This window comes from Lonchura striata, chromosome 11 (genome assembly GCF_050655825.1).
Source record: "Lonchura striata isolate lonStrDom1 chromosome 11, ASM5065582v1, whole genome shotgun sequence".
NCBI lineage: Eukaryota > Metazoa > Chordata > Aves > Passeriformes > Estrildidae > Lonchura > Lonchura striata.
The window spans coordinates 20939410-20964614 of NC_140713.1; the positions used below are offsets into that span (position 1 = coordinate 20939410).

General features: G+C 46.5%; 1 protein-coding gene across 1 annotated transcript in view; it reads left to right on the plus strand.

Annotated features, from left to right (window-relative positions):
- CMIP (c-Maf inducing protein) overlaps positions 1–6587 on the plus strand; it is a 129585-nt gene extending 122998 nt beyond the window's left edge. Inside the window, exons 19-21 of the mRNA XM_021541224.4 lie at positions 506–611; positions 1701–1771; positions 4621–6587. Coding sequence (XP_021396899.1) covers positions 506–611; positions 1701–1771; positions 4621–4674 — 231 coding nt within the window. The 3' untranslated portion in view covers positions 4675–6587. The remainder of the gene's footprint in view (positions 1–505; positions 612–1700; positions 1772–4620) is intronic.
- Positions 6588–25205: the final 18618 nt, after the last annotated feature.

Below are 25205 nucleotides of genomic sequence, written 5' to 3' on the forward strand. Positions count from 1 at the left end.
TTATTAAAAAAGAAAAAAAGGGATTTAGATTCCATTTTATTTTGCTATATCCTGGTTTCCATTAATCTAGAATGTAGAAACAGCAGAAACCAAGTGGGTCAATAGAACAATTACCAATCAATAGTGCATTGTTCTTGAGACCAAAATAGCTAATTAATACCACTTGCACTGTGCTTTTTTTGTGTGATGTGGCTGGGAGCTGGCTGAGGCTGCCATAACCATCGTGTATAGCCTGGGTGGGAGCCTGCTCCTACAAAGTCCAGGCTTCAAAGGCACCAGTCTAATTAAGTGATGGCCTGTGGTTAAGTGCACACAAGTCACTTAATTCCTCTGTTCCGCGCCTGCGAGACGGAGATAAAACTCTTTGCTTTCTCCGCTGTCACTGGCGGCGAGCGAGCGATGGAGGGCTCGGTCAAACCCCTTTGCACAGCCCTGTTTGCACTGAGGTCCTTGCAGGAGGTTTGGTGGCTCACCTGTGTGACCCAGCTCTGCTTGTGCCCCGCAGTTCGGCGACGCGGGGCTGCGGCTCCTGTCCGAGCACCTCACCATGCTGCAGGTGCTCAACCTGTGCGAGACGCCGGTGACGGACGCCGGGCTGCTGGCACTGAGCTGTGAGTGACACCCGGGACACTCGGGTGGGTTCTTGGGTGGGCTCTGAGGAGTTCCTGTGGGTTGGATGGATCTCTCAGTGCTACACAGCTGCGTTTGCAGGGGTTTAGGACGGGCTGTGGCTGTGTTTGGGTTTAATCTTCCCTCCTCCCTGCCCAGTCCTGCAGCTGTCCAGCTGTGGGATGGTGACCTGAGCCTGATGGCACTGGGTGACCTCCTGTGGGCTTTTTCCTCCTGAACAATACTCTAAATCTTGCCTCTGGCTTCACTGATAGCACATGTCCCCATCTCATGTGGTAATCTGTTGCCCAGGGACTTCCCAGATTTATTCCTGTGGGTATCCCCTCTGGGTGGGACCTGCCTTTGTGGTACAGGAGGGGAAGATTGCAAAACCATCTGGCAGCTTCTCAGTCAGTTCAGCAACTGTGTGCAGCAGGTTCCATGCTCCTTCTGGCATTTTTTGTTCGTTTTTGGGGAGGTGAAACTCTCCCTGTTCTTGGTTTAAACAAGGCAAGGCAGAGTGAGACATCTAGGATTCCCTGAGCACTGAGAGCTGCTCGATGTGCTGGAGTGAAATTCCCTCCTGCACACAGCAGTGCATTACAAACCTCACTGTTGGGTTCAGAGGGCTACTTGAACAGGCTTGATCCTACGCAGACGTGCCAGACAGGCCAGTAGTTATGGCTCATCTTGGGAAACTATTCTGCTAAGTACTGGAGCCTAAAATGGGAATGGGGGGAGGAGAGGGAGGGCTGCCAGATCAGCACAGCCCCTGAGTACCACGCAGAGCACTGAGAACGGGCACTGTTCAGAATAATGTGCAGGAAACCGATTACGAGAAGTTGACTGAACTCCTTTGAAGTCAGCAGTCTTAAGCATATGCTTAATGGCCCTTCCTAAATAGGGACTTTTTCCTGGATGAGGGCCCAAACAGCTGTTTATCCATTTGTATTTCTATATTTTATGCTATTCAGCTTTTTCCTGAGAGTGCTGCACATAGGCATGTCTTGTTTATGCTTTGGCCTACTGCAAGCATGGTATTTTAAGAAAATGCAGCATGATCATAAATATCTGTGTGTTTTCTCTTTCAGCCATGAAGAGCCTGTGTAGTTTAAATATGAACAGCACCAAACTTTCAGCAGATACCTACGAAGATCTCAAGGTATTTGTGAATTGCATCCTCTAAAGATGAGAAGTATCTGTAAAAAGAGCATGGTGGTGATACCTAGGGCAGGGAGAAGTGACCCTGTGGATAGCATGAAAGTGGGTAGCATGAAAGTTATCTGAAGAGGGTGAAGTGGATTATTTTGTGGATATAATGACTGAAAGCAGCATTGTAAGGTTGCTGCCTTCAATGGATCCAGGAAGCATTTAATATACTGAATGGAGAAGTATGAGATAGAATCAGCAGCTCAATCTTTTTGCCTGTGCTATCAACAGTAAAGGCTTTATCAGTAAAAGTTTCATAAAGTGATTGTTTCTGATGAGGCTACAGAGACAGGTACAATCTAGTGTACACCATATCCTGTATTATTAACAGGACCAAAAGTAACTTGAGTGAACAGTATTGTGAAACTTCGACCTGGAAAGCAAAGGTAGAACTGAAAGCATCAAGGAAGATGAAAATTTATCTTGACACCTCTAGACTGGAACTGGGCTCTGAGCAGAGACATCTGCACAGATGCCCAGTTCTGAAATTTGACATGTAATGTCTGGTTTTACTGTGAGTTTATAACCACTTAGGCAAAATGGTGTCAAGAACCAGGATGTAGCCTCAGGTGTTTTCAAAGCTTGCCTTAGGTGTGTTGGCTTTCATGACTTAACGTGGACTTTCGCTTCATTCTGGTGGTTTGTGAGTTGTGTCTCCCAAAATCTTACCTTAGACACCCAAGGACTCAAGATGAAACTTGACATTTGCTTGTCTTGGATGTTGAAACAGATTGGGCCACGTTTACTTAAAAGGTCACAACCTTGGATTGAGTTTGGAACTTGAAGCAAGTCCTGTAACTGCTCTGCTTTCAAAATTCACTGCAAACATCTATCTTTGGTTCTGACTGTGGAGCCAGGGCTCCCCCAGGGACTCAGCTGCAATGCTGCTTGCATGGAGTTTTCAAGATCAAGTTTTAAAAACTTGTGTCACAATTGTGTATGCAAAGAAGTCCTTGGAATTAACAGCTGGCTTGCAGATGGGTTCACACAATGGAGCTTGAATCAGGCCCCAGGCAATTACAGACAATCAAGGTCAATGCTGTATTTGGCCCAGGGCTCTGAAATTGCATCTATTGAAAGTCTCCCCTGGTCCCACCCCTGCTTCTGAGCCACTTTGCCACTCACTTCTTACTGAAACTCACATTTTCCTAACGGGTTCCCTCTGTTCTGATATGGCATTAATAGTCCTTAGCAGGCACAAAAGAAAGTGACTTGCCAGGGTAAACAGCAAAACTGCCTGTGAGCAAAGTCCTGATGATTGCTGAGTATTCAAAAAGCTGAGAAGACAGGCAGGCATCACTTTTTCCCCTTTTCACCTCTTCCATTGAGATTTATCTTGGTGGCCATTATTTTAGGGCTCTGTATGTGTTCAAAGGTAGTAGTTTCCCTCCCTGGGGCACGTGGTTGTAGGTTTGTTAAGAACAGCTCAGACTTCAAAGAAGATATTTTTGATACAAATCTTTCATTCTTCTCACATTGGTCTGCAAGAGCATTTGGGGCATGAGCCAGTGATGACATTTCCTCTCAGCTCCATCCCCCACCCCACTAAACACGCTTGCACACACACAGACACCCACATATGTACCAGGCAGGCTGAACCAGACAATAAATAAACACCCACTACTGAAGTCATTATTGCCTAACTGAAAAATTATTTGCTGGCAGTGTCTGTAGGATTATGAATAGCTCTTATCAAAATATGCGCGTACATAAATCAAGGAGTGAGGTAATAATGACTCCTAGAAACTTCCAAGTCCTCAATTATGCCCTGGCCTAATTAAGCATGTTTATTTGTTTTGAGAGAATTAGCTGTGCAGTTATGGTCAGAGAGCATGGAAGGGGTGTTGAGGAGTAGGAGCAGCCCAAGCAGCCGGTCCTGTCTGCCTCGTGCGGGGTGATCCAGGAATGATATGGCCAAAAGCAGCAGAGTTGTGGAAGGGAGACCACAAAGACACCAAAGTTGCTAATGCTCCATGAGTTGTTTTAGTACAGGAAGGGGAAAATGAGCAGTGTGGAGGCTGAGGGAGGAACTCTGCTGCAGTTTGAGTCCTCTGCCTTCATGGCGAAAGTTGGACAGACATGTTTTGCTAAGCATTTCATAAAAAATCAAGATCAGGGTCTGATCAGGACCTGGTGGCTGGTGCATGGGTTTTAGAGCAGGTGGAACTTAGTTCCACGTGTCTGTGAGGGCTCAGCATGGTGTTCCTTTGCCACATCCACCTGCTCAGCTCACTGCTGAGCTCAGCACTGGGCCCGGGGTATCACGCCTCTTCCTGCAGTTGGTGGTTGACTGATCAATCCTCCCAGTTTGCTGGGAGGTGCTCTGTCCTTTTCTGCATTTGGATACAACCTCTGAATTGAGTAAGTCCAGGGGTTGTTTCCACACAGGAGCTCCCAGGCCAGAAAGCTGTCTGCCCTTTACCTCTCCTGGGCTGCCTGTCATCCTCACCACCAGAGGGGCTCTGCTTTCCTAGCCAAGGGGAGGTGCTTTCATCCTCTTTTGGGAGCCCACATTCAAAATACAAGTACGACATTCAGAGCTGCACAGGTCCCAGGCTTGCTGTCACACAAAAAGTCACAGGGCACAAGGTTTTTCACAAGCATCAACACCAACAACAGCAGGGCAAAGTGCTCTCCTTCCCCAGGACGTTCTTTCACCCCTCTCTTGTCTATTCCTGCTCCTGATTTGGATACCACTGCTCTGTTGGAAGTACAGGGAATGACCCTACACAAGAGATTTGACAGGAATTCTTACCTGAGCCCTGAACACGTTGTTAATTCTGACCTTTCCTCCCCTCACAGGCTAAACTCCCCAACCTAAAGGAGGTGGACGTCCGCTACACCGAAGCCTGGTGAACTCTTCCTGCCTCCGACTCTTCTCTTTTGCTTCTTGTGAGAAGGAAAAGATTTTTAAAACAGACAAATTGAAACAAACCAGAAAATAACTTTTGGCCAATTCCTGTAGAACAGTGAGTCTGGGGACTTGGTGGCAGGAGTTGTGGTTGTGGGGTAGCAGAGTGGAGTTTGTGTGTTGGGAGGATGGGGCAAGCCTGGACCCCACTGGATTCTTTCAGCTTTGTGATTTCAGAATCAACATAATTTAAATTGAAAAGGAAGGAAAACAAACAAACAAAAAAAGGACTTTGTAGCAGCAAGAGGATTATAAAGAGGAAAAAAAACACCTTCGTGGATTTTATTTGCCTTTGTGTTTTATGCTGTGTGGAGAAAAAAAATATATTCCTTTGTCCCTACTTACCTGGGTTTCCTTGGCTGGCACCTAGCCAGCCAGAACTCCTGTTTCACCAGTTTTGCTCCAGAAAATCAAACTTCAAAAATCTCAAGAGAAGAAAACCAAAACCAATATGATTTTTCACCTCCCTGCGTGTCCTTGCAGTTGTTATGCAAAGTAATTTTGTTGTACATAAGATTTACATAATGCACCTATTTAAGAAAATGGTTCACAAATAGCAGGTCTGGGACCTGTCTTTTATTTATGAATTGTTAATTCTTTTACCCTTTTTTTGCGTATAGTACTGTATAAACTAGTTTGCTGTCTTGTTGTTATTATTATTTTTTTTTTAAGGAAATGTCCTCCTTGAAGAATTGCCTTTTAGTAATGCAAACTGTATTATACTCCCTCTTTGTCAACATTCATCGCGTTGTCTTTTTGATTTCAAAATGCCTCAAATGCTATCAAATAGGAAGGAAAATCTTTATCAAGGGGGGCGTGGTTGTTGGGGAAGGGGGTGCAGGGATTAATAAAAGTCACAATTCCTTCCAAAGTCTGAAAACTTTCTTTAGTCTTTTAAGCCATGTCAGGTTTAAACACGGGAGACGGGGACAAGGCGTTTATTTTGCAAATGGCGTGTTTGCAAACTGTAGATTTTACAAATTGCCTCCGTTGTTTTCTGTTTACGTCCGATATTTCAAAAAGAGAAAAAAAAAGCTCTCCCTCCACTTTGTGCATCAGCTTTTTCTGGGTTTCTTTTTATCCCCCTCCCCTTATTCCCTCCCCTGTCCTGTGCCCCCGTCCCTGCCCTGTTCTGTGCACGCATTGTTCTGCATGTTCCTCCGGGGAGACTGAGGAAATCGCGGTGTTGCTGATCCGATAGCTCTGACCTGTCTGTAAATGTGACTGCTACATTTTTCAAATTCCACAGTTGCTTAGAAGATGATTTTTTAAAAATTGTGGTTTCTTTTATAACTATGCTGTTGACTTTTTTTTTTTCATAATGAGCCTTCATTGTACAGAGCTGCTTATTTTAAAAAAAATCAAACAAAAACAAAACAAAAAAGTTTTTTCCTCTGTTTTAACACTTTTATTTTATTCTTCAGCACCTCAAGGTTTCACATACAGCCAATGTAATTTTTTATATAAATATATATATATATATTTAATCTTATTCAATGGAAAGCCAAGCTTTTTTGTTCAGGTTTTTTTTTTTGTTTTCTTTTTTTAAAGTTTGTTGCTATGTAGGCAACCCCATCCCAAACAATGTTGTATTTCTTTTTTTTTTTCTTTTTTTTTAATAATGAAACAGAAATTGAGTCTTAACTCACGTAGTGTGTCAAGTTTTTTTTTCCCCCCTTTAAATCCCACACTGTATGGAGATGCAGTATGGGAAGGAAGAAGAAGAAGAAAAAATATGCCAACATTTTCCTTAGCACTGTTGCTTTTACCAATGGTTTACTACTACTGTTCTGTAGCTGTGTACAAAGAGATGTGAAATAATTTCAGGCAAAAATAAACTGTAAGTGAATATCTTTTAGCTGCGTGCTTTGTGTTTTCTTTGAAGGAGCCTTTGGCTGGCCAGTGATGTGGAGATGCTGTGGGAGGTGCAGGCTCCAGAGCAGGGGACCAGCAGGCAGCCAGGGTGTTTGCCCCCACTCCCCAGACTCGAGGAACCACCAAGGAGAAGGGAGGAGGAGGAGGAGGACAGCTGAGATGTGTGTCCTGTTCTTGCATCGCTCCCCAAGCCTGTTTTGTGCTCTATCCCCAACCCTTGAGAGGCTAAAGGAGTCCTTGCAGTGGCCATCAAAAGAGGGTTTCTTGCACTGGTTGCCTGATGTAGGCAATGAGGGAAGAACTGGGGCATCTCCAGGCTCGAGAAGGGTTTCTGTATATTAAGGTGTATTTAGGACAGCCTCCAAAAGCAGGGATGTACTGTGTTTGTGTTCTGCTGTCCTGGATGAAGCCCTGCAGGGTGTGGGCTGGACATCAGGAGGAGACCCAGCTGGAGCTCCAAGACTCTGCCTCCATTGTCTGCACAGCTCCTGAACTTCTTCAGCTTTCAAACAAATGAAACCAATTTCCAACCTACTTGAAACCAATTCCTGCAGGTGTTCTGAGAGCCACATTTATCACCTGTGTTGCCTGGCTCCTGTACTCTCACTTTTATCTGTATTTCTGTTCTGTTCCACAAAAGAGACTTCAGGACATGGAGAAATATGAGGGTTTGTACTGTACTTCCAGGCAAGCTAAGAAGTGCTCACAGGATGGCCCTTGGTAAAGAGAATTACCTGCCTTTGTATTTTTTTCCTTTACTGAAATCACATAGCTGTAGCTGAGTCTGTTGGGCTTTTTGGGTGTTTCCCCATGAGCAATCACTACTGCATATGGGTTGTTCTGCCCTGGCAACAGCAAGGACTTCCAAAACCTTTCTGGACCCAGAAGAGCCAGAAATATTCCTGGGATGTTGCGTGAGGGACTGAAAAATCACCCAAGGAAGGAGAGCGTTAGGCCTTGGTGAGATGAAGGCATATGTTGGATACAGCTTCTCTTCCTGCTGTGGACAATGACCTCTCCCTGAGCTCCCCAGGCTCTGCCTTTGGGGGAACTGGCAACAGCATTTGGGTTCCACAACCTTGTCTGGATTATCAGCCCTGGAGGAAGCCACAGAGCTTTTCTGAGATGCTACATGGGTGATCTGGAGTGAGCAGGGAACAGGCGTGTGTGAGATCCCCCTTCAACACCTGCCTTCTGCTGCAGCCTCCAAGAAATTTCCTGCTTCCTCCCTGCTCCTGACTCCTTAAACAGCAGAATCTCCCCCTGCTGTGGCACCAGGCTGAACAAAGTCTGAGTGAGAGTGGAGGTGGCCAGTGTGGAGTTAAGTAAAATGGTGCTCTGGATGTGTCTCACCTGGCTGGAGTCATCTCTGTGCCAGGGCAGCTGCCCTGGGTCTCAGGTTTGTGGCGATTACAGAGCAGCATGGCGAGGCTGTCTCAGGATTGTGTCAGAGTGAGGATTCTCCTGTTGTTACAGAAGGTGAGGATCAGACACGCTGTGAAAGAGATGCTGTGTCTGAGCTTGCACTCTGCTTTCCCTGAGCTTTTTGTACCGGAGCCTCGTAGCTGGCTGGTGGTTTCCCCTGGATAATGATGCCTTTCTACCTGTGCCCAGCTGCTGCTTGCTGATAATGGAGCCCTTCAAAAGCTGCCTGCTTCCATCTGGGAGGTGCCTGCAGCCCACCTTCCCAGGCCTGGCAATGCCAGGGGCTGGTCTAACCCGCAGCTCTCGGCTTTCAACCCGAACTCGCGCAGCAGCTCTGATGCGAGTCCAAAGAGCACAAAGCCTCAGCACTGCCGAGTTTTGGGAGCAATTTTCTCCTGTCCTCATTAGAAGCCTGTGGTTGTCCTGCCTTCCTACTGCTGCTTCCACTGCTCACAGCTACCTTTTGAGTTTCAGAAGACCAAACACAGAGATGAATCTCACAAAGTACCTTTGCCTCCCGTTTCCCAGCTGTGTGGGCTCAGCTTATTTGTTGCTCGGAGAGTGAAATATATACCTAAAATCCTGACAATTCAGCATGGATTTGCTTGTTGGGGGAGTGCTGAAACAGCTGCTGAAGCATTGTCTGGTGGGATTTTTACCAGGTAAGAGCTTGGGATGTCTTGTTCCTGGGACCCAGGTGGAGGCACACCAGTCCCATCCCTGGCGACCTGAGGCTCCTTGCCCTTTGCTGGCTGAGGGAGGTGTGGGACATGGTGGCACTGGGCTGTGCAGGATCTGCAGTGTCCCTGGGGCTGATCTGCAGCTTCCTCAGGGTCCTGATCTCCTGTTTCCAGAGCAGGTGGGCCTTGTCCTGGGGCTGTCACCTGGCCAGGTCCCCAAAGCCTGGAGTGGCTCCATCTCTGAGCCCTCCAGCACTGAGCACAAGAAATGCCTCTGACGCTCCTTTTGCTTCCCAGAGAGCATCAAGCCTCTCTTCAGGTAAAGTCCTTTTGGGAATAAAGTGGGCTCTGGACTGGCAATCCCTAAAAGCAGTAAGGGAATCAAATAGTATTGTAAAAGCAAAGCAGGGATGCCAAGGACTGCTGGCTCTGGAAAACAGCAGCAGCTGGGCCTGTTCCCTTCTTTGGGATTCCCACTGCCCTGATGGCTGGGACCAGCAGTACCCTCCTCTCTCATATGTACCAAGATTTTTAATCCTTGAAACTTTACAAAGATCTGTAAGCAGCAGGGCAGTAAGTGCTGCTAAGGGCAGTGCTGACCTCTCCCAGCCCCTGTAACACTGGCCAGCTGTGCCCATTAGAACACATCACTCAGTAATATTGCTGTCTCTTGAATTTGTAATGATTTTTTCCAACTAAATGGAGTACACATATCAAAATATTTCTTTTAAGTAGATGTTGCAATGCATTTTTTTTCCATTTTCTATTAACAGGGGAAAAGCTTAAGTATTTGAGACTAGCCATTTTTATTAATAACAGATCTTGAAATGGCCTTTTTGCCAGTAATATCAAACATGCAAATATTTTTCCTGCTAGCCTGATACCTGGTTTTTTTTTTTTTTTTCAGGTAATCTCACTTTCATGTTTTTTTCCAGCCAGCTAGAACAAGTACTGTAATACCTTTCTAATGTTCCAGTAGGCCCTATCAGATTTTAAATACATACATACCCAAACCTCACAGCTCTGCTGGCCATGGATAAACCTTGTTGATGTAAATATCTTTTTCCTGTCAATCTCTACAAAGATCCAAACACAGTTCTGTGTAGAAGAGCAGAGCTCCCAGTTTGTGTTCAGACCATTAAATTGGTCTCAGCACCTAAACTCACCAGTTAGCTTCACAGATCTGATGGTTGATATAGTAACCAGTTTCTTGTTAAATTTTCTTCCAGCTGGGATAGGATATCAAACATTAATCCTTTAATTCTTATGCAGCATACATTTGAAGTTGAGTTGTTCACAGTAGATACTGAGATACTTTTAAATCATAGCAGGTTCTCCCATCCAGAATCTCCCTTTTTAAATAAGCCTTTGCTGTGAAATCCCTGCCTTTGCATTAAATTACAAAAAAGTTATTTTAAAAAGTGAAGTTTGCTTTGAATATGAGGTCAGAGACCCACTGACAGTCTCACTTTAATAGAAGCATTGCTGCTGTCTTTGGTATGCACTGTACATCCTTATATTGAAATGCTGAAACCTTGGCTTAGGGACACTTTTCTTTCTATATTTTACCTATAATGATGATATTAAAGATAATTAATGTTAGTGACTCATTTGCCAGGTGCTTTATGATCTTGGGGCTAGGTTTGTTATTTACTGCTGCAGAGGGTGAGATTGTGATCCCTGAAGGTTGCAAAAACACATTTATCAAGAACACTTCAAATTTCAGTTTGGGCCAGAATGTTAGAAACACACAATATGTGGTTGATTGTTGTTTATGAAAGAGGAAAGGTATTGTAAACCTGTCTGTTGACTAGGGCTTTATGTTCTCTGATTTTGTTTTACCAGCTGTCTCCCTTCCATGTCTCCAGGCCTGACAGATGGGATGAGCAGTGGCAGGGCTGGGGGAGCATCCCTGTGCCTGGATGGGGCCCATCAAGATCCCCCTCATGGTAAGGAAAAGCTCTGCATGATGGCCTAGCATAGGAGCAGGATTTGTCCATTGTAGCAACAAAAAAATAAATCTGAGCTTTATAAAAATCCCAGCTACAGCTGGAACAAACCTCCCTGTGACCTGGGGGAAGGGCTGTGTGAGGGGCAGCAGGGACAGCTGAGCTCAGACACAGCATTGCTCCTGCCCTCACTGAGGTGAAATTCTTGTTTTAACATTGCAGTGAACTCGGTAGAGTATTTTTGGCTGGAACAGTCTGACCCAGACTTCTGCAGCAGTCCACTATTAACTGATAAGTTAAAGGAGGCTCTGGGGGAATTGTGGATGTGGCTAACGGGATGAAATCCATCCCTGGAACAGACCCTGGCAGAGGGATGAGTCTCCTTGCTCAAGCCTGGTAAAGATGCCAGGTCCTGCTCTTTTCCTTTTCTTCAGAAAATATGCTGGGTGTCATTGTCAGAGGGATTTTGGTTTAGAGCTCGAGAGAACCTCCCCTGAGCACTGAGGGCAAAGCTCCACTGCACAGCCAGAGCAGTGCGTGGCTGTCAGATGCTCCCACAGGATCACAGGCTTCATGGAGAGGTGGAATTCCCTCTTTGGGGGTCTGTGTGGCTCCTCCTGACCCGAGAGTGAGTGGTGGTGGCTCTGCCTTAATGCCTGTGACAGTGAGCTTGTGTTCCTGCACAGTGAGAGCTGCAGGACCCCAGAGTGCCAAGCCTCTGCCCAGGTCACCTCCTTCATATTTGAGAGCTTCCAAGTCCCCTTGCTTGGATAATCCTCTCAATTTATGAGGACAGGGAAAATGGGTCAGTGCCCAGTCCTGATGGGTGTTTCCAAAATGCAGCCCCATCCCACTGCTACCAGTGAGGGGCTCCCCAGTACCCCCAAATGACGTGAGGAGGGTCTGGGCTAGTGGGCGTCCCTGGATGTTTTGGCAGACCCAGCGCCAGGGTCATCTCCTGTGAGAAACTCTCAAATAAATAAATAAAAACCCCAAATCAGGGTGGGGGAAGAAAAAGAGAAAAAAGTTGCAGTTAAGGTTGAGGCTGCTGCAGAGCTGATGACATCAATGTTTCCATGGTGACAAAATCTTCACTTAGGTATGGTGAGTGCCCTGAGCTTGCGGCTGCCAAGGAAACCCGCCCGAGCTCCAGCACCAGCCACTGCGGTCCTGGGCCTGCCTCCCCCTCCTCCTCCTCCTTCTCCTCTTCCCCCTGCCCTGCTGCCCAAGGGCTCTGAGCTGCACCCTGCTCCCTGTCCCGTGTGCAAGTTAGTTGGTGAAATTGTCCATTTTTTGCCCCACTGCCGTGCCAGCTCCTCCTGGGAATGATGAGGGAGAGCTGCCATCACAGGGACATGGGGACATGGTGGATCTGTGGCTGTCCATTGCCACACTACAAGTCACCTGCTGTCCACTGATGGGCTCCAACCTCTTCATGGTGGCCAAACAGCTCTTGGCTCCCTGCAGCTCATGAGTGAAATTGCTTTGGGTTTTGGGGTCTGGTTTGGGCTGACACTGTGCTCAGGGAGCCCAGCCTGGTGTGGGGACCCTTCCTGTCCTGGGACATGGTGCGGTGTGGCCTCAAGGCAGCAAGTGGCTGGAGCAGGTGGGTGGATATTTTACATTCCTCCATGTCTTAAAATGGAGCATGAAACAAACCCATGTGTGGCCACTCCTTTGCTGGGAGGTTATCACAGCACAGCATGGGTTGGGTCTGGGTAGTTTTTTTTTCCTATGATTCAGGTTAAAATCCTTTGAGTACCCACAGCATCAGAGACCACCCCCAAGGAGAATTAGGGAAATTCATGACATGACAACAGTGTTTATCCTCCCCCACCATCACGTTTTCCCTCCTCTTCATTAGTACAAATGGGAAGCTTCTCCTGAAGTTTGGTTATTCTCTAGAAATACACTGGATTCAGACAAAAGCAGTCATTAGTCACCAGGGTGAATTCAGGGCTAACAAGCAGTGAGTGAAGTGATGAAAAATAATTGGCAAGAGGTTTGGGTCTGAATAAAGTCCTGATTTCAATGCTGTGCTCAGCTGAAGCCATGCCATAGTTGGCCAAGAGTGGGCACCCTGACCAGTGCTCCCACAGCAGTCCTGACAGCCCAGAAGGATCCCACAGGCCTCTCCACGTGGTGGCAGGCAGGCTGGAGACTGGTGGCCGAGGGATCTGTCCTGCTGTAAATTCATCTCCAGTGAAAAAGTATGACCCAAATCCCACGAAAGCTGATGGAAAATGTTCTTTTCTAGCTCATTTTAGGACAGATCCCAGTGATTAAAGAGCAGTCTGGGAATCTTTGGGTTTGTGTTAAGTGGGTATTGAGTACAGGCCTAAAGGCTGCAGTGATGGATTGTGTCACATGGTGCCACGGCATCACTCCACGTGTGACCATGGCCAGCCCTGTGCCACCCCACCAGGGACTGTCTCCTTGCCTGTCTGCACTCTGAGGTACAGCTCTGGCTTTGATCTCAGAAGTTGGGGGTTTGGGTTTTGGTCAAGCTGTCGTTATTTCAGAAAAAGAAAGCAAAAAAAAAGCAGCAATGTGTTTAAAAGAGGAACATCTGGCATGTGAGGCACTGCTGGCGCTCAGGCTTCGGGGTCTGTGATCCATCAGGCTCCGAGCCACGCCGTGGCTGAGCCCAGCCAGTTGCTGGGAAGGAAAGGAAAAGGGCAAAGCAGAGCTGCCAAATTCCAATGGCACGAGGCAGCCAGCCTGGTGCTCCCACCCAGAGCACTGAGGCAGCAGTAGAGCAGGTGACCAGGGATGACAATCTCCCCATGCCACTTTTATTCTGGGGGGAAAAGGCACAATTTACCAGGAGGCAGAACTGTGGGCCTAGGAAAGCCCAACCTGGTGCTTGAGTTTTTAAAGGAAGTCCAGCAGTTTCGCAGTGAAATGGCTTAATTTTATCCCACAGCTGTGGTAGGAGCAAAGGTGATTAACAAATAGCAAATCTCTTGAGAAAATGAAGGATTTTTTAGGCCTGAATTTTTGAGAGTCATTATCAATTTATTGATATCCTTTCAAAGTAGTTATGAATTTTACACAGTACCAGACCTCCACTACCCGATTTCTGGTCACAGGAGAGGAGTGTAGTCAAAGGGAAATGACTCACAGCTGCCTGTGGCTAAATTAATGAGATATTTATCTGGAAATATTCTTGTCAGTGGCTTTTCCTTGTATTTTGAGTCAGGACAACAGCATGGAAAACATCACAGAGATAGTGGCGTCCTCAATGTGGTGGATGCAGGGACAGGAGGATCAGCTCTGGTAAGTGGAGAATCAGAGGACTGATGGGGTGTAAGGCAAAGAAAACCTTGTCTGAATGTTCCAGCTGACTTGCTACAGTAAGCAGCCCATGATAACCCCACAAATGGTATTTAATGAGGACAGAAGGGAGAAAGGAGATGATGAGGAAAACCTGAAATCAGCTGTGAGACCTTGGGATGGGACTTGTCCTTTTTTAAAATTTTTTCTTTGCCCATCCCTAGAAAGCTCTTTCACACCCTGCATCATCTTTCCTGCAAGCAGCAGCTCTTCCAGGAGATTTAAATAGATGTGCAAGAGAATTCCTTCCCCTGCCTGCGCCGGGGGTTACCCCGCGCGTCATCTTCCCGGAGAGGAAGAGCAGTGGCCGTGTGAGCAGGGAGCTGAGCTCTCTGGAGTGCTTCAAAGCCCTGCTCTGCCAACCAGATTATTGATCAAGAGGAAACGTTGGCGTTTCAGAAGCTTCCCCAAAAAGGCACGGAGCCTACTCGGCTCCTGTGCGTCACTGGTGGTTTTTTTATCCACGGATTTTCCGGCGTGTTGAATGCAGCCGGGTCGTCCAGGAGGGACCCTGGCAGAATCTCCCTGCTGAGTGACTCACGCTCGCACATCATGGGAATATGGGTTGACTTCAACATACTGCACTTTTCAACTCTGATTCATGCCACCCCAAGAGAGTAAATAAGGCAACTCCACACACATCTCGGCTGTGACGAGCTGCCTTCCCACTGAAAAGGTGTCAGGATGAATGACACTGCCAGGGAATGGTGTCACCTATAGCTTAGCCAGCAGTTTCCCAAATGGGACAAAATGTCTCTTTGCAGTGCCCTTCAGCCCAGGGTACCTGCCCTCTTGCATGTTGCAGGAGGTCTTTACTAAACCAAAGATGCTGAACTAAATCCAGTGAGTTTTTGGCAGGTTTTCTAAAGCCTGGGGACATTTATTAGCAATCTGGTGTTGTCACTTTTCAGGCAGATCATTTCTCTGCAGATCACTTCAGAGGGGTGGCTTAAAAAAGCAGAGAGCTTCACTCGGCTGGATGATTCCCAAATTCAGGGTAAGCCAGGTCACTGCTGCAGAAGGTGTTACGTGATGTGTTTAGCACCACAGAGACAAAAATTATTTTTTAACACGATCTAAATGAATTATGTATCTGAAATCAGTTGTTTGGGGAAAAACTCCAACTGTCGTTACTGGTACCTGAATGTGGTGAGTCACCAAATTACATCCTTGAGTTGGGGAAATGGGGAGCTGAATAAATGGATGTCTAGTTGCCTGTTAAGCCAGTGAAGCAATCCAGCTAAAGCATCTCCTGTACCAGTCAGATGATTTCTTCAGTACATTTTCATTCCAATCCTGGCTTGCAGCTTTGCCAGGATAGCCCAAGGAAAGTGCCCAGGTGCTCCTTACAGCTCCTGTTCAGCCTCTGCAGGGAGCAGCAGCCCCTGGGTCAGGTCTGGCAGCTCCCTTCAGCACATGGCTTTGCAAACCCAGTGACTCAGCAGGAATATCTTGGCAGAAATAATCAAAAGAAGGAAGCCTTAGCCATCTCCTGATAGCAGATTGTGGATTTGTGCTTTTTATTTAGCCTGATCTGTCACTGAGACTGTGTAGCTGTCAGTGTGTGCCTGGAGGGAGCTGGATTACAGGTGATTTTTCTGATTGCAGGTTGCTGATGTGAAGAAGTGAATGTGTTCTTTGGCAGGTTAGCCAAACGGAGGGGCAGAAGCTAATAATGAATAAGCATTAAGTGAATTGGGGGCTTAATTCCCAGCGAATGCCAGCTCCTCCTGTTCTTTTCTCCCTTAGGCTTTAGTAAAAATCTCAGTCTTATCCTGAAAACTGCAAGAGAGAAATATCCCCAGCAGCACAATTAGTGCATGCTATGCCACCTCTTGCAGTGCTGTAATATTGTCTTTCTTTCAAAGTAAATAAAGAAAGAAAGAACCCCCCCTCATTTGATTACATGTTCTGTTCTTTCCTCCAGCCCTGTCAACGTGAAGCACAGGGATTGCCTAATCTGCTCTCATTATTTAATTACGTGACTGCACTGGCTGCTGGCCGTAACCCATCAGGACTGGCACCACATTCCTGCTCAGCCTCCAGGCACCTCCAGCTCCAGTGGGTTGGGGAAGTGTCCTCACATTCTCTGCCTGTCGGGTGTGTGAGTGGGCAGCCAGCACAGAGTAAGGCCGTGGCTTGGATCCAGCTGAGGGGTGAAGCGCTGGGTCCCCAGCATCCAGCCCTGTGGTCCCCAGGGGACATCAGCCAAGCCCTCGAGGAGGAGGCAAGTGGAGGCATTGGGTGTCCACACCCTTCCTGGCATGCCCACTCCCCGGGTGTGCCAGTGGGATTTGTGTGGTGGTGTTGTCCTCGTGCTCCCAGGATTCCTGCTGGTCCCAGGGTGTGCCAGGGCTTGGTTCAGCTGCAGGGCACTGGCAGCTCCTGGTGGGAGCTGAGCCCCAGCCCTGGCACGAGCCCTCCTCTGGCCATCCAATCTCTCCTGCTCTCAGGGGACAGCTGCAGCCTGCTTAGGTCTGGGAGTGGTGTCTTAATCCAGCTACTTAAAAAACCACGTAAAAAAGTCCTTCTGCTAAAATGCTGCTGTAGGAAGGACAGAGGAGCCCAGCTGCATCGCTCAGCATCATGGATGAGAGTTGAGCTTCAGTGATGTTATACCAGATGAATTTATCCTCTCACCCTTAGTTAAAATGTCTGCATACCTGGTCTCTAAATCACTGTTTTCATTATCTTGTTATTTATCTCTCTCCCTCACAGCGCTATTAAAGTCCTGGGATTAAGAACATAAAATTTGTCTCCAAGACAGATTCTGTGCCCTCTGCTGTTAACAGTTTACCCATGGGAGGCCCTCAGCAGTGTAGCTGTGTGGGCCAGATAGAGAAATAAGGAGAACTTGGTCCCCCCATCTTGAGCCTTGAGGCACATGGTGCTTTTCTTCCTCTGCCAATGTCAGGCAGCATCTTCTGTATGAGGTTGGTGTAGCTGTGGGAGATGGACCCTGGCAGAGTGATAAAGGTTTGATGGCACTAAGAAAGGGCCCCTTCTATCACTAGCTTTGCACAAGCCCTTTGGTTCTTTACAGTTTTCATTAGGTGAGCAGCTGTAGAGGCACAGGGTGATGGATTTTCCACTGTCAGTCCCCTTTGCCTGTGTCTGAGCAGCTTTGCCTTGGGGGATGGAACTTGTGGGGCTCCTGCAATGAGGCCAAATTCTTCCAGCACTGGGATGGTAACACATATGTGGTAGACCTATGGAAAAAAAAGGATTTCAACTGAAATTTGGTGTTAGAGTTTCTTAGGCTTTGAGCATCCCCACTTAGATTCACAGGGCACTGAAGGATGAGGCGCCTGTTTTCCTCTGTTCTCATTTCATTTTGCTTCCTTTGGTCCCCATCATAGCAGCACTTGGGCCCAGGCCCAGCACTTAGCAGCAGTAACACAGGAATTGATTTCAACAGAAGCAGACAATTTCCTAAATTATTAATGTTAATAGTGGACAAACCACAGGACACAAGCAAAAATATACAGAACAAAGAGCTGAAGAAAAGCAAGAGGACGGCAGCCGAAATCATCAGGGTGGTGAGAGACAGAACAGGGATAGACAGAGATATGTCCTGCATAACTGGGACCAAAATGGAGCACACACAGAGCAGGTTTTGGGAAAATCCACCCCTTGGAGAGATTCCCAATTGCTATGGATACATGCACTGTGATTATCAGGGTTTTATAACAAGCAGCTCACACGCAGAAATGATGAAAAAATCTGTGCCCCATGCCTGTATTAGAAACATGCCGGGGGGCAGGGGAGACTCCTGTGTTGTCCCCATCCTGTGCCCTGCCTCCGGGTAGTCCCTGAGGTTGCCCAGTCCCTGTGGCACAGGGTAGCTCATTGCCAGCCTGCCTGGCATGCCCTAGTTGTGCTTCTCAGAACCCCTCTGTGTTTTCAGCTGATTTGCTTTGACATCAGCAGCCGGCAAGAAGTTCTCTGTGTCGGGGTGCGTGGGAGTGCTATGTGACACCTTAATCATGCTAAACAGGAACACACATTCAGATTTCCTCGGCATTTCAAAGAAATGTGATTTCCTTTGTGCTGCAAAGAAAGAGTTGACTTGATTGCGACTCTCTGTGGAGATCAGCTCTGGTGCCTGCGAATTAGGGTGCCAGGATCTCATTCTGGGAAAGAAAGGGAGATAAAACACACCAGGTTTTGAGTTGCAACTATTAGGGTTAAGTTTCTTGCTGGTAACTGGAGTTCATTTTGAGGAGACCTGTTTAGTTTAATTGGCCAATGAATCAAGAAATCAGATTTTGTTAAAAAATGAAAAATTGTACACAAAGTACCATGTCATATTGAAACATACTGAAATATCATACTGAATCCCAACTTTGGAAACAGTTATTAGTCGTTTAGCATGGGCATGGGAAACTAATGCAAAGTCCAAATGAGTGATTCACTTCTTAACTTATTTCTCCTTATATGGGTGACAAATATTTAAAATCTCAGTGAAGACTCAACCAGGGATGAATATAAATGAGTACAGATATAAGTGAGCATTTGCTGACCCAGATGAAATGAAATAATGGTAGGGAGGAATCATGAGACACCTGCTAGCACAGGGCCCACTGAAGAGTGATGGTGGTGATTTTATAACTGGTGTTTTTTGTGCTGTGTGGCAAGGCCATTGGGAAAGGTGGATGTGCTGGTGTGTTCATTCTGCTGACAGCCTCACTTGCTCAGCTTTGCTCATCTGGATGCACAGGACTGCTTGGATGCTCAGCATGAAAATGCTTTTCTTTTTTTGTGATTTAAGAGATAACCTTAAACACAGTATATTTGGTAAACTACCACTCATGGTAATAAGCAAAACTCCTGTTGGATCTGATAAATGAATTTGAATAATTATGCTCAATTTAGCAAAACACTGTGTTCCTGCTGGATATATTCCCAAAGCATGGACTGAAATGTACTGCCCAGGAACCCCTGTCAGGGGCACTGAGGTTTGCTGCGGCGTTCACCAGACACATGGTAATTGTTGCTACCCAAATGTTTCAGTTTTCAGCACCAAATTAACTGTTTCCTAACCCTATTCACATAGCATGCAAAAAAGTAGGTCACTCAAGGCAGCAGGTATTGCTGGGTGAAAATCCACTTCTGCACGTTCACAGTTCAGCAGCTCCTCTAGAGGAAGGATCACATCTGCTGTCACCAGGCTCCTTCCCCAGCTGCTGCCTCCAAAGAGCAGTGACGTGCATTCCTCTCCCCAGTGTAATGTGAGGCTGCTTTTCTTTCCCAGGTGGGCTGCTCTGAGACAGGGAATGTCCCCTTCCATCTTCAGTGGCAATGATCTTCCTGTTTTAATTGAGAGCTAATAATAATCTCAATTTACTCTCTGAATCGGGGTCTGGATTTCCAGTGTCAGACTAGAAAATGACATCTCTGCTCAAGGGGAAGCTGGAAGGAGGATGAATTTCTCTTCCCATGCCTTGGTCTCCTGTTTCTCTGTGATGTTGCAAAAGCCAGGAGCTGCCCAGTACCAGGATAAGCCCTGCTCCCTGTGGCTGCCAAGGACTGCTGGGCTGCATGGTGATGTCCAGGGACAGCAGGGGAGTCCCCATAGAGGTGGCCCAGGAGCTGGCTGCTGGTGGAGCATCACTGGCTTAAAAGCAGGACAGAACAGAGTGGCAGAAGCAGGGTGGGCTTGATCTGTGAGTCTCTAAAGAGGAGTTCAGCATTGGATTGACAACACTGGATGTTTGTCCACCACGAGCTGCTCTTTCCCACGGTGCTCAGGGATTCTCCTCAGGGGGATTAAGGCAGTTTGCATGATCAGTTCTTGGCACCCAACCCCTAATAATTTGTGTTGTGACTCCTGCCTGCTGGGCTGGGGTTACCTGCCCTGCTCATCTGCAGGAAAGCAGACCCAGGCAGAACCTTTCTGCAGCTCCCTCACTGCATTGCCACACGGTCCCACACCCAAATGGGTTTCTCTCACCTCGTGCTCTTGCTGTATTTAAGTCTCCACATTTTGTGCCTGGCTGCTGGCCTGGGAGGCTGGAGGCAGACCTGTGATCAGACCACTAGCAAACAGCAAAGGGTTCTCAGTCCCTCAGTTACAGCACATCCACTTGCAGTGTGGTACGAGTTGGAAGGCAGTCACTGCTCCTTCTCCCTGGGTGGAGCAAGGGGCTCTCCCCCATCCATTTGTCAAATCAATGTTGTTTTAGAGCTGGGGTTAAGCAGTCACACAGAATTACCTGTGTAAAAATACAGTGCAGGGAACGTTAGCTAAGCTTCACTTAGATCACTGCAGATGTGTTATTTTGGGACACATTCATACTGTGCAGTCCTTATTCAGACGAAACTGCCATTGACGTAATTTTTTCCATAATGTTGCTTTTATTTGAAATCATATCTATACATCTTGTACAAATCAAACTAATAACAAGCATTTCCATGTCAGAGTCTACTTATGGATTCATTTTGGAATTTAGTTTATAGACATGATTTGACTTCAGTGGGATTTATGTCCCTAAAAGGACTGCAGCAACAGGGAACAAATGCTAGAAAGTGGCTTTTTGTCTATAATTCAACATATTTGTTTGTGGAACCCTGAACAGTGTTCTAATCTTCCATTTGAAAACTGCCTTGTCACCTCTTGATTTACAGTATTTTCCTTTGCCTTGCCTCTCTACGACTCAGTATTTCTTACAAGGCAGATATTGTCAAATCTCTTTCTTGAAACATATAATAACCACCTTTTGTATCAAACAGGCATATAAATTACTCAGCTTATATGACAGAACAGAAAATAAAGAGTTGAGTATCTGGCAGAGATGCTGAAGAGTGATGTTATTATAACCTTACTGTGAAATATTTGCCAGCAGAAAGTTACATATCAGTGAGGTAATCAACGACAATATTCCCTTTGTTACAGCAAATACCAGAAAAGATTATTGTAGGATGTATTTCCAGATAAATCACTACTCTCTTATTGGGATGTTCAGTAGCCATCCTTGTGCATCACAGATGGTATTCAGAGCTTAAGTAGACCCCAGGCAATGAAAGACACATGATCACAGGGGTTGCCTATCAATGTTACAGATTATTATTCAGATCTTCTTGGGAATTTTCCCAAGGTGTTTGTTTCTAAGTGGGAAATAATGTACCTGCAGAATTAATATCTCACAGATTTTTCAAATTTTCCTTAATGAAAATCATACCAGGAATGGAACAGCTATTTCAATTAAGAATGGTCCAGATGAAACCAAATCACAGTGCTTGGCTTGGAGCAGTTTCAAACAACCCATCCTTGCCTGAGCTGCTGAAAGATGTATGGGATTTACATTTGGATGCTTTGTCCCTCCAGTTCCTGCAAACAGGCTTGGCTCATCTTCTGGCTGAAGAAGGGCATCCACTCTGGCAGCCACCATGTCCCTGGGCAAAGAGGTGCAAGGAAGCAGAATGTACCCTTGTAGGAAAAGCTGAAGGTTTCAGTTGATGGGGGGAAAGATTCTAGGATGGAGAGGCAGTTTAGCGAAAAGGATGATCCATGTATCAGCCTCTCCATGCCCTGCCTGTGACTAACTGCTCGGCCCTCTTTAATCTCTGAGCCGAGGGGACTGTACAAGGGCAATCAGGACAGCCCAACACAGACACGGAAGAGAAGCCCAAAGCATTGTCCTTGGTGCCTGACTATCCTGAAGCAGCCCTATTACCGGGGGATGGTGGGAATGGCCAGCCCTCCCCTAAACATCACCTGCAGCACCCGATCAATAACGAGCACCATTACCGTCAGCGCTTTCTGCTTGATTTATCGCTGCTTGTAAACATCAGCTGACTTTGGATGAAGCCTTAGGATCAACCTGGCTGAAGTGGAAGGAAAAAAGAGCTAAAAGCCTTTGGTCGCCGTTTATTTGGGCCGGGATTTGGTGCACGGCTTCACCTCTCGGTGACTGCGCGACAGGGCTGGGGTTTGGCCCCGCAGGGTGGGAATGACAGCGTTTGCTTCGCTGAGTGTCACCAAATCAAACAGACTTGGATTTGGAAATCAGAGCCAGGTGCAGCCAGAATCTCGGTTAAGGGGTGAAAATCTCTCAGAGGCTTTGGCTGCTCTGTATCCTCTCCCCTCTCTGCACTGTAGGTGGGTGAGTATCCTGGAATCAGCTTGGAAAAGCCCTCTAAAATCCTCGAGTCCAAACATTAGCCCAGCACTGCCAAGCCCACCACTTCACCTTGTCCCCAAGAGCCACAGCTGCACATCTTTAAATCCCTTCAGGGATGGTGACTCCATCGCAGAAGTTTAAAAGCGTTATCATCTCAAGAGAGGCTTATTCATGGTCCGATCCCGCGGCCACGGGTTGCTCTGGGGCTCGGCGGGGTCCGTGTGCGGCAGGGCGGGGCAGCGGAGCCGCTCACGCTGCCGGCCCGCGAGCTCTGCTGCCCTCGCACGGCGCGGCTGCGGGAGGAACCGAGCCGCGCACTGCCGCCAGTGACCGCCGCAGCTCGGCAAGGGCTGATGGGCATACCGCTGAAAATCGATCGCTGCTGGGCTTTGTCTCATTCAAAGCCGTGTTCAATAATAAACCTGAGCTTTTCTAGAAACGGTCTTGAAATACAGACCTAACAAGCCAAGCCATCAATCTGCACGTGGCCAGGCAGGGAGTCCTTGTCTGCTCTTTGGTAAGTGGTTTTTTAATTTATAATGCCATTTTGTTCTTCACTAATGCTCTCCCATCCAAGGTTATCAGGAAGCTAATCAGCTAGACTTCCCAAGAACAAATCATTACCTAGCAAAACTACTCATCCTGAAGAGCAAACACAGCCTTGAGCCCTGCCTTGAATATGTATTAAAGAAGGCTGTTCCAACCTGATGGTAAGAATAAAAATTACTTTTGCATTAGGGTCTTCTTACTGCTGTTACTAGGAATAATTGTATTTTATAAAAGTATCAAATTATAGCTCTAGCTGTCAAGAAAGTCTGAATAGACTCTGCTTCTCAGCTCTGAGAAACTCCAGTGCTCCAAATTTCTCATATCCAGTACCATTTTTAGCTATAAATTTGTAAACTCTTACTTTCATTTTATTTAAGCTTAATTTTAATACAAGACTGTTCTTACTGTTCACTCTCTGTGGGCAAATCCCACGGTGATATCTGCAGTGTGATGCACACCTGTGTGCCTGCTCTCGTGGCAGTTACCAAACCCCAAGTAAGCTCGTTGTACAAGGGGCAGTAACTACAGCACACAAAAGACTAAACGTGCTGTCCCATGGGATGTGTGCCATATGTAAATATGGGTCACAAGTGCAAGGGCAGATTTGAGAAGATAAACTGCTAAACTGGCCTATCTCTGGGAGAAAGTCAGGCTGGCAGACTGAAACAGCTGAGCTAATAGCTAAACTGATCTTTAATCCATCTTTGCTGTAAACTATCTAGAAAGAGATCACCAGGCACTAGGTAGCCTGCGTGGATAAGGTAAATTATAAAACCTGAGAAAAGTCATTGGGAAGCTGGAAGAAATTACTAAATTTTGAAACATCAAAACTACTGAAATTTTATAATTGTATCCAGTGAAAGGCATATGGCTGTTGATGTGTGGAGGTGACTTTGTTGATGCAGTTAGATTTAGTTGCTCACTTATGAGTCCCCTTTGAAGGAGACCAGTTGAAAAGACCCAGTGGGCAGAGGCACTTAGGAGCGAAGCCAGAAACTTGTACAATTTCACTGAGCAACATTTCTCCTAAATGAGTCCTGAGCTGCTAATACTGGATGTGGGCAGTGAGTGGCATCGTGGTATCACAGAAGAAGCAGCAGAGCACCAAACGAAGAGGATTAGACACAGCAGAGGGACAGATAAGAGGCTGAGGAGGGGTAATTCTCAGGATGGGGATCCTACCTGTCTTTAGTGCCCTGTTCATATGCCCAACACGTGATAAGTTTTATACACTGCAGCTTATGGAAATTAGTACCATTGACCAGTGAATCTTGTGCTGTTCCTTCATCTCTGCCCTGCAGCTCCCAGAGATAAGGAAAACAGGCATCTTTTCTCTCTCTCTGTGGACTGATGTGCCTCTTGCATGGCTCGTAGAAATGCACTGCACAGCAACAGATCCTAGTGAAGGAAACACCTGGTACCTTTGGACTCACTGAACCATCACTGGGTTGGGAGGATGGCATAAATGGTCCTAGAAGAATGCACACAAACCCTGGTATGAATACCAAAGCAAGTGCCAGAGTAGCATGGATATTTTAATGTCCCAGGAAAGGAGAATTTTAGGAATCTGAACCATGCAAAGATGCTTGCTGGTGTTCCTGGGTCACTGGCTTGAAACCACAGCAGCCAGGAGCTCCTGGAAGGTTTGCTGAGGGCTTCAGGCAGGAGGAGTGGAATGGGAACTGGAGCAAGTTTCCTGACTGAGAGACTCACAGTCCACACACCACGGCGTTCTAGCTTGAGGAAGTGTAGTAAAAGGATATATAATGTAACATATATAAATAGGAATATTACTTTGGCAGTCTCCTTCTGTGTTATATTCTCAGTAGCAGCACCTATAAGTCATCTGTTCTATTATCTGTAAGGACAGGATAGGGCCAGTATTGTTTTAAAATTCAGTTTATCATGCTAATTCCAAACCTCAGTGCTGTAATATTGACTTTCTTTTTATTACATAATCCTTTGCCTTTGGGAAAGGAGTATAGAAGGTGTTAAAGTTGCCATCAACAACTGCCGCTTTAAAATATATTTCTTTTTTACCTACATAATTGTATCATATGGTAGCTGAATAAATAGAGGTATGAATAAATATGGTTGGCATAATGGCCTCAGAATTACAAATATTTTTATTCAGTGCTACATTCATGCAGATTTAATTTTTAAGTATAACAAGATAACTTCTGATAGCACAGATTCCGTTTGGAGTAAAGCAATAGCAATGTTAGTTGTAATGATAATGCTGCATTGGTAGTGGGGCCTTGTTGATAAATAGTGTACCACAAATACTGTATCAAAAACACTGCCTCCTGTATTCCTGATGCAAAATCTCAGCAAAGTGAAGTATCTTCCTCTCCATTTTGCAGCTGGGGAAGGTGAGGCACGGTGTGACTTGCCTGAAGTCCCCAAGGAGCAGCTGCAGGGCTGGGGAGAGCAGAGTGTGGCTGCAATCCCAGCAGGAAGCGTGTCCTGCCATGCAAACCCCGGGCTGGGCAGAGCTGCTGCTGCCATGCAGGGATCTGGTGAGGGATTGGGGAGCTCC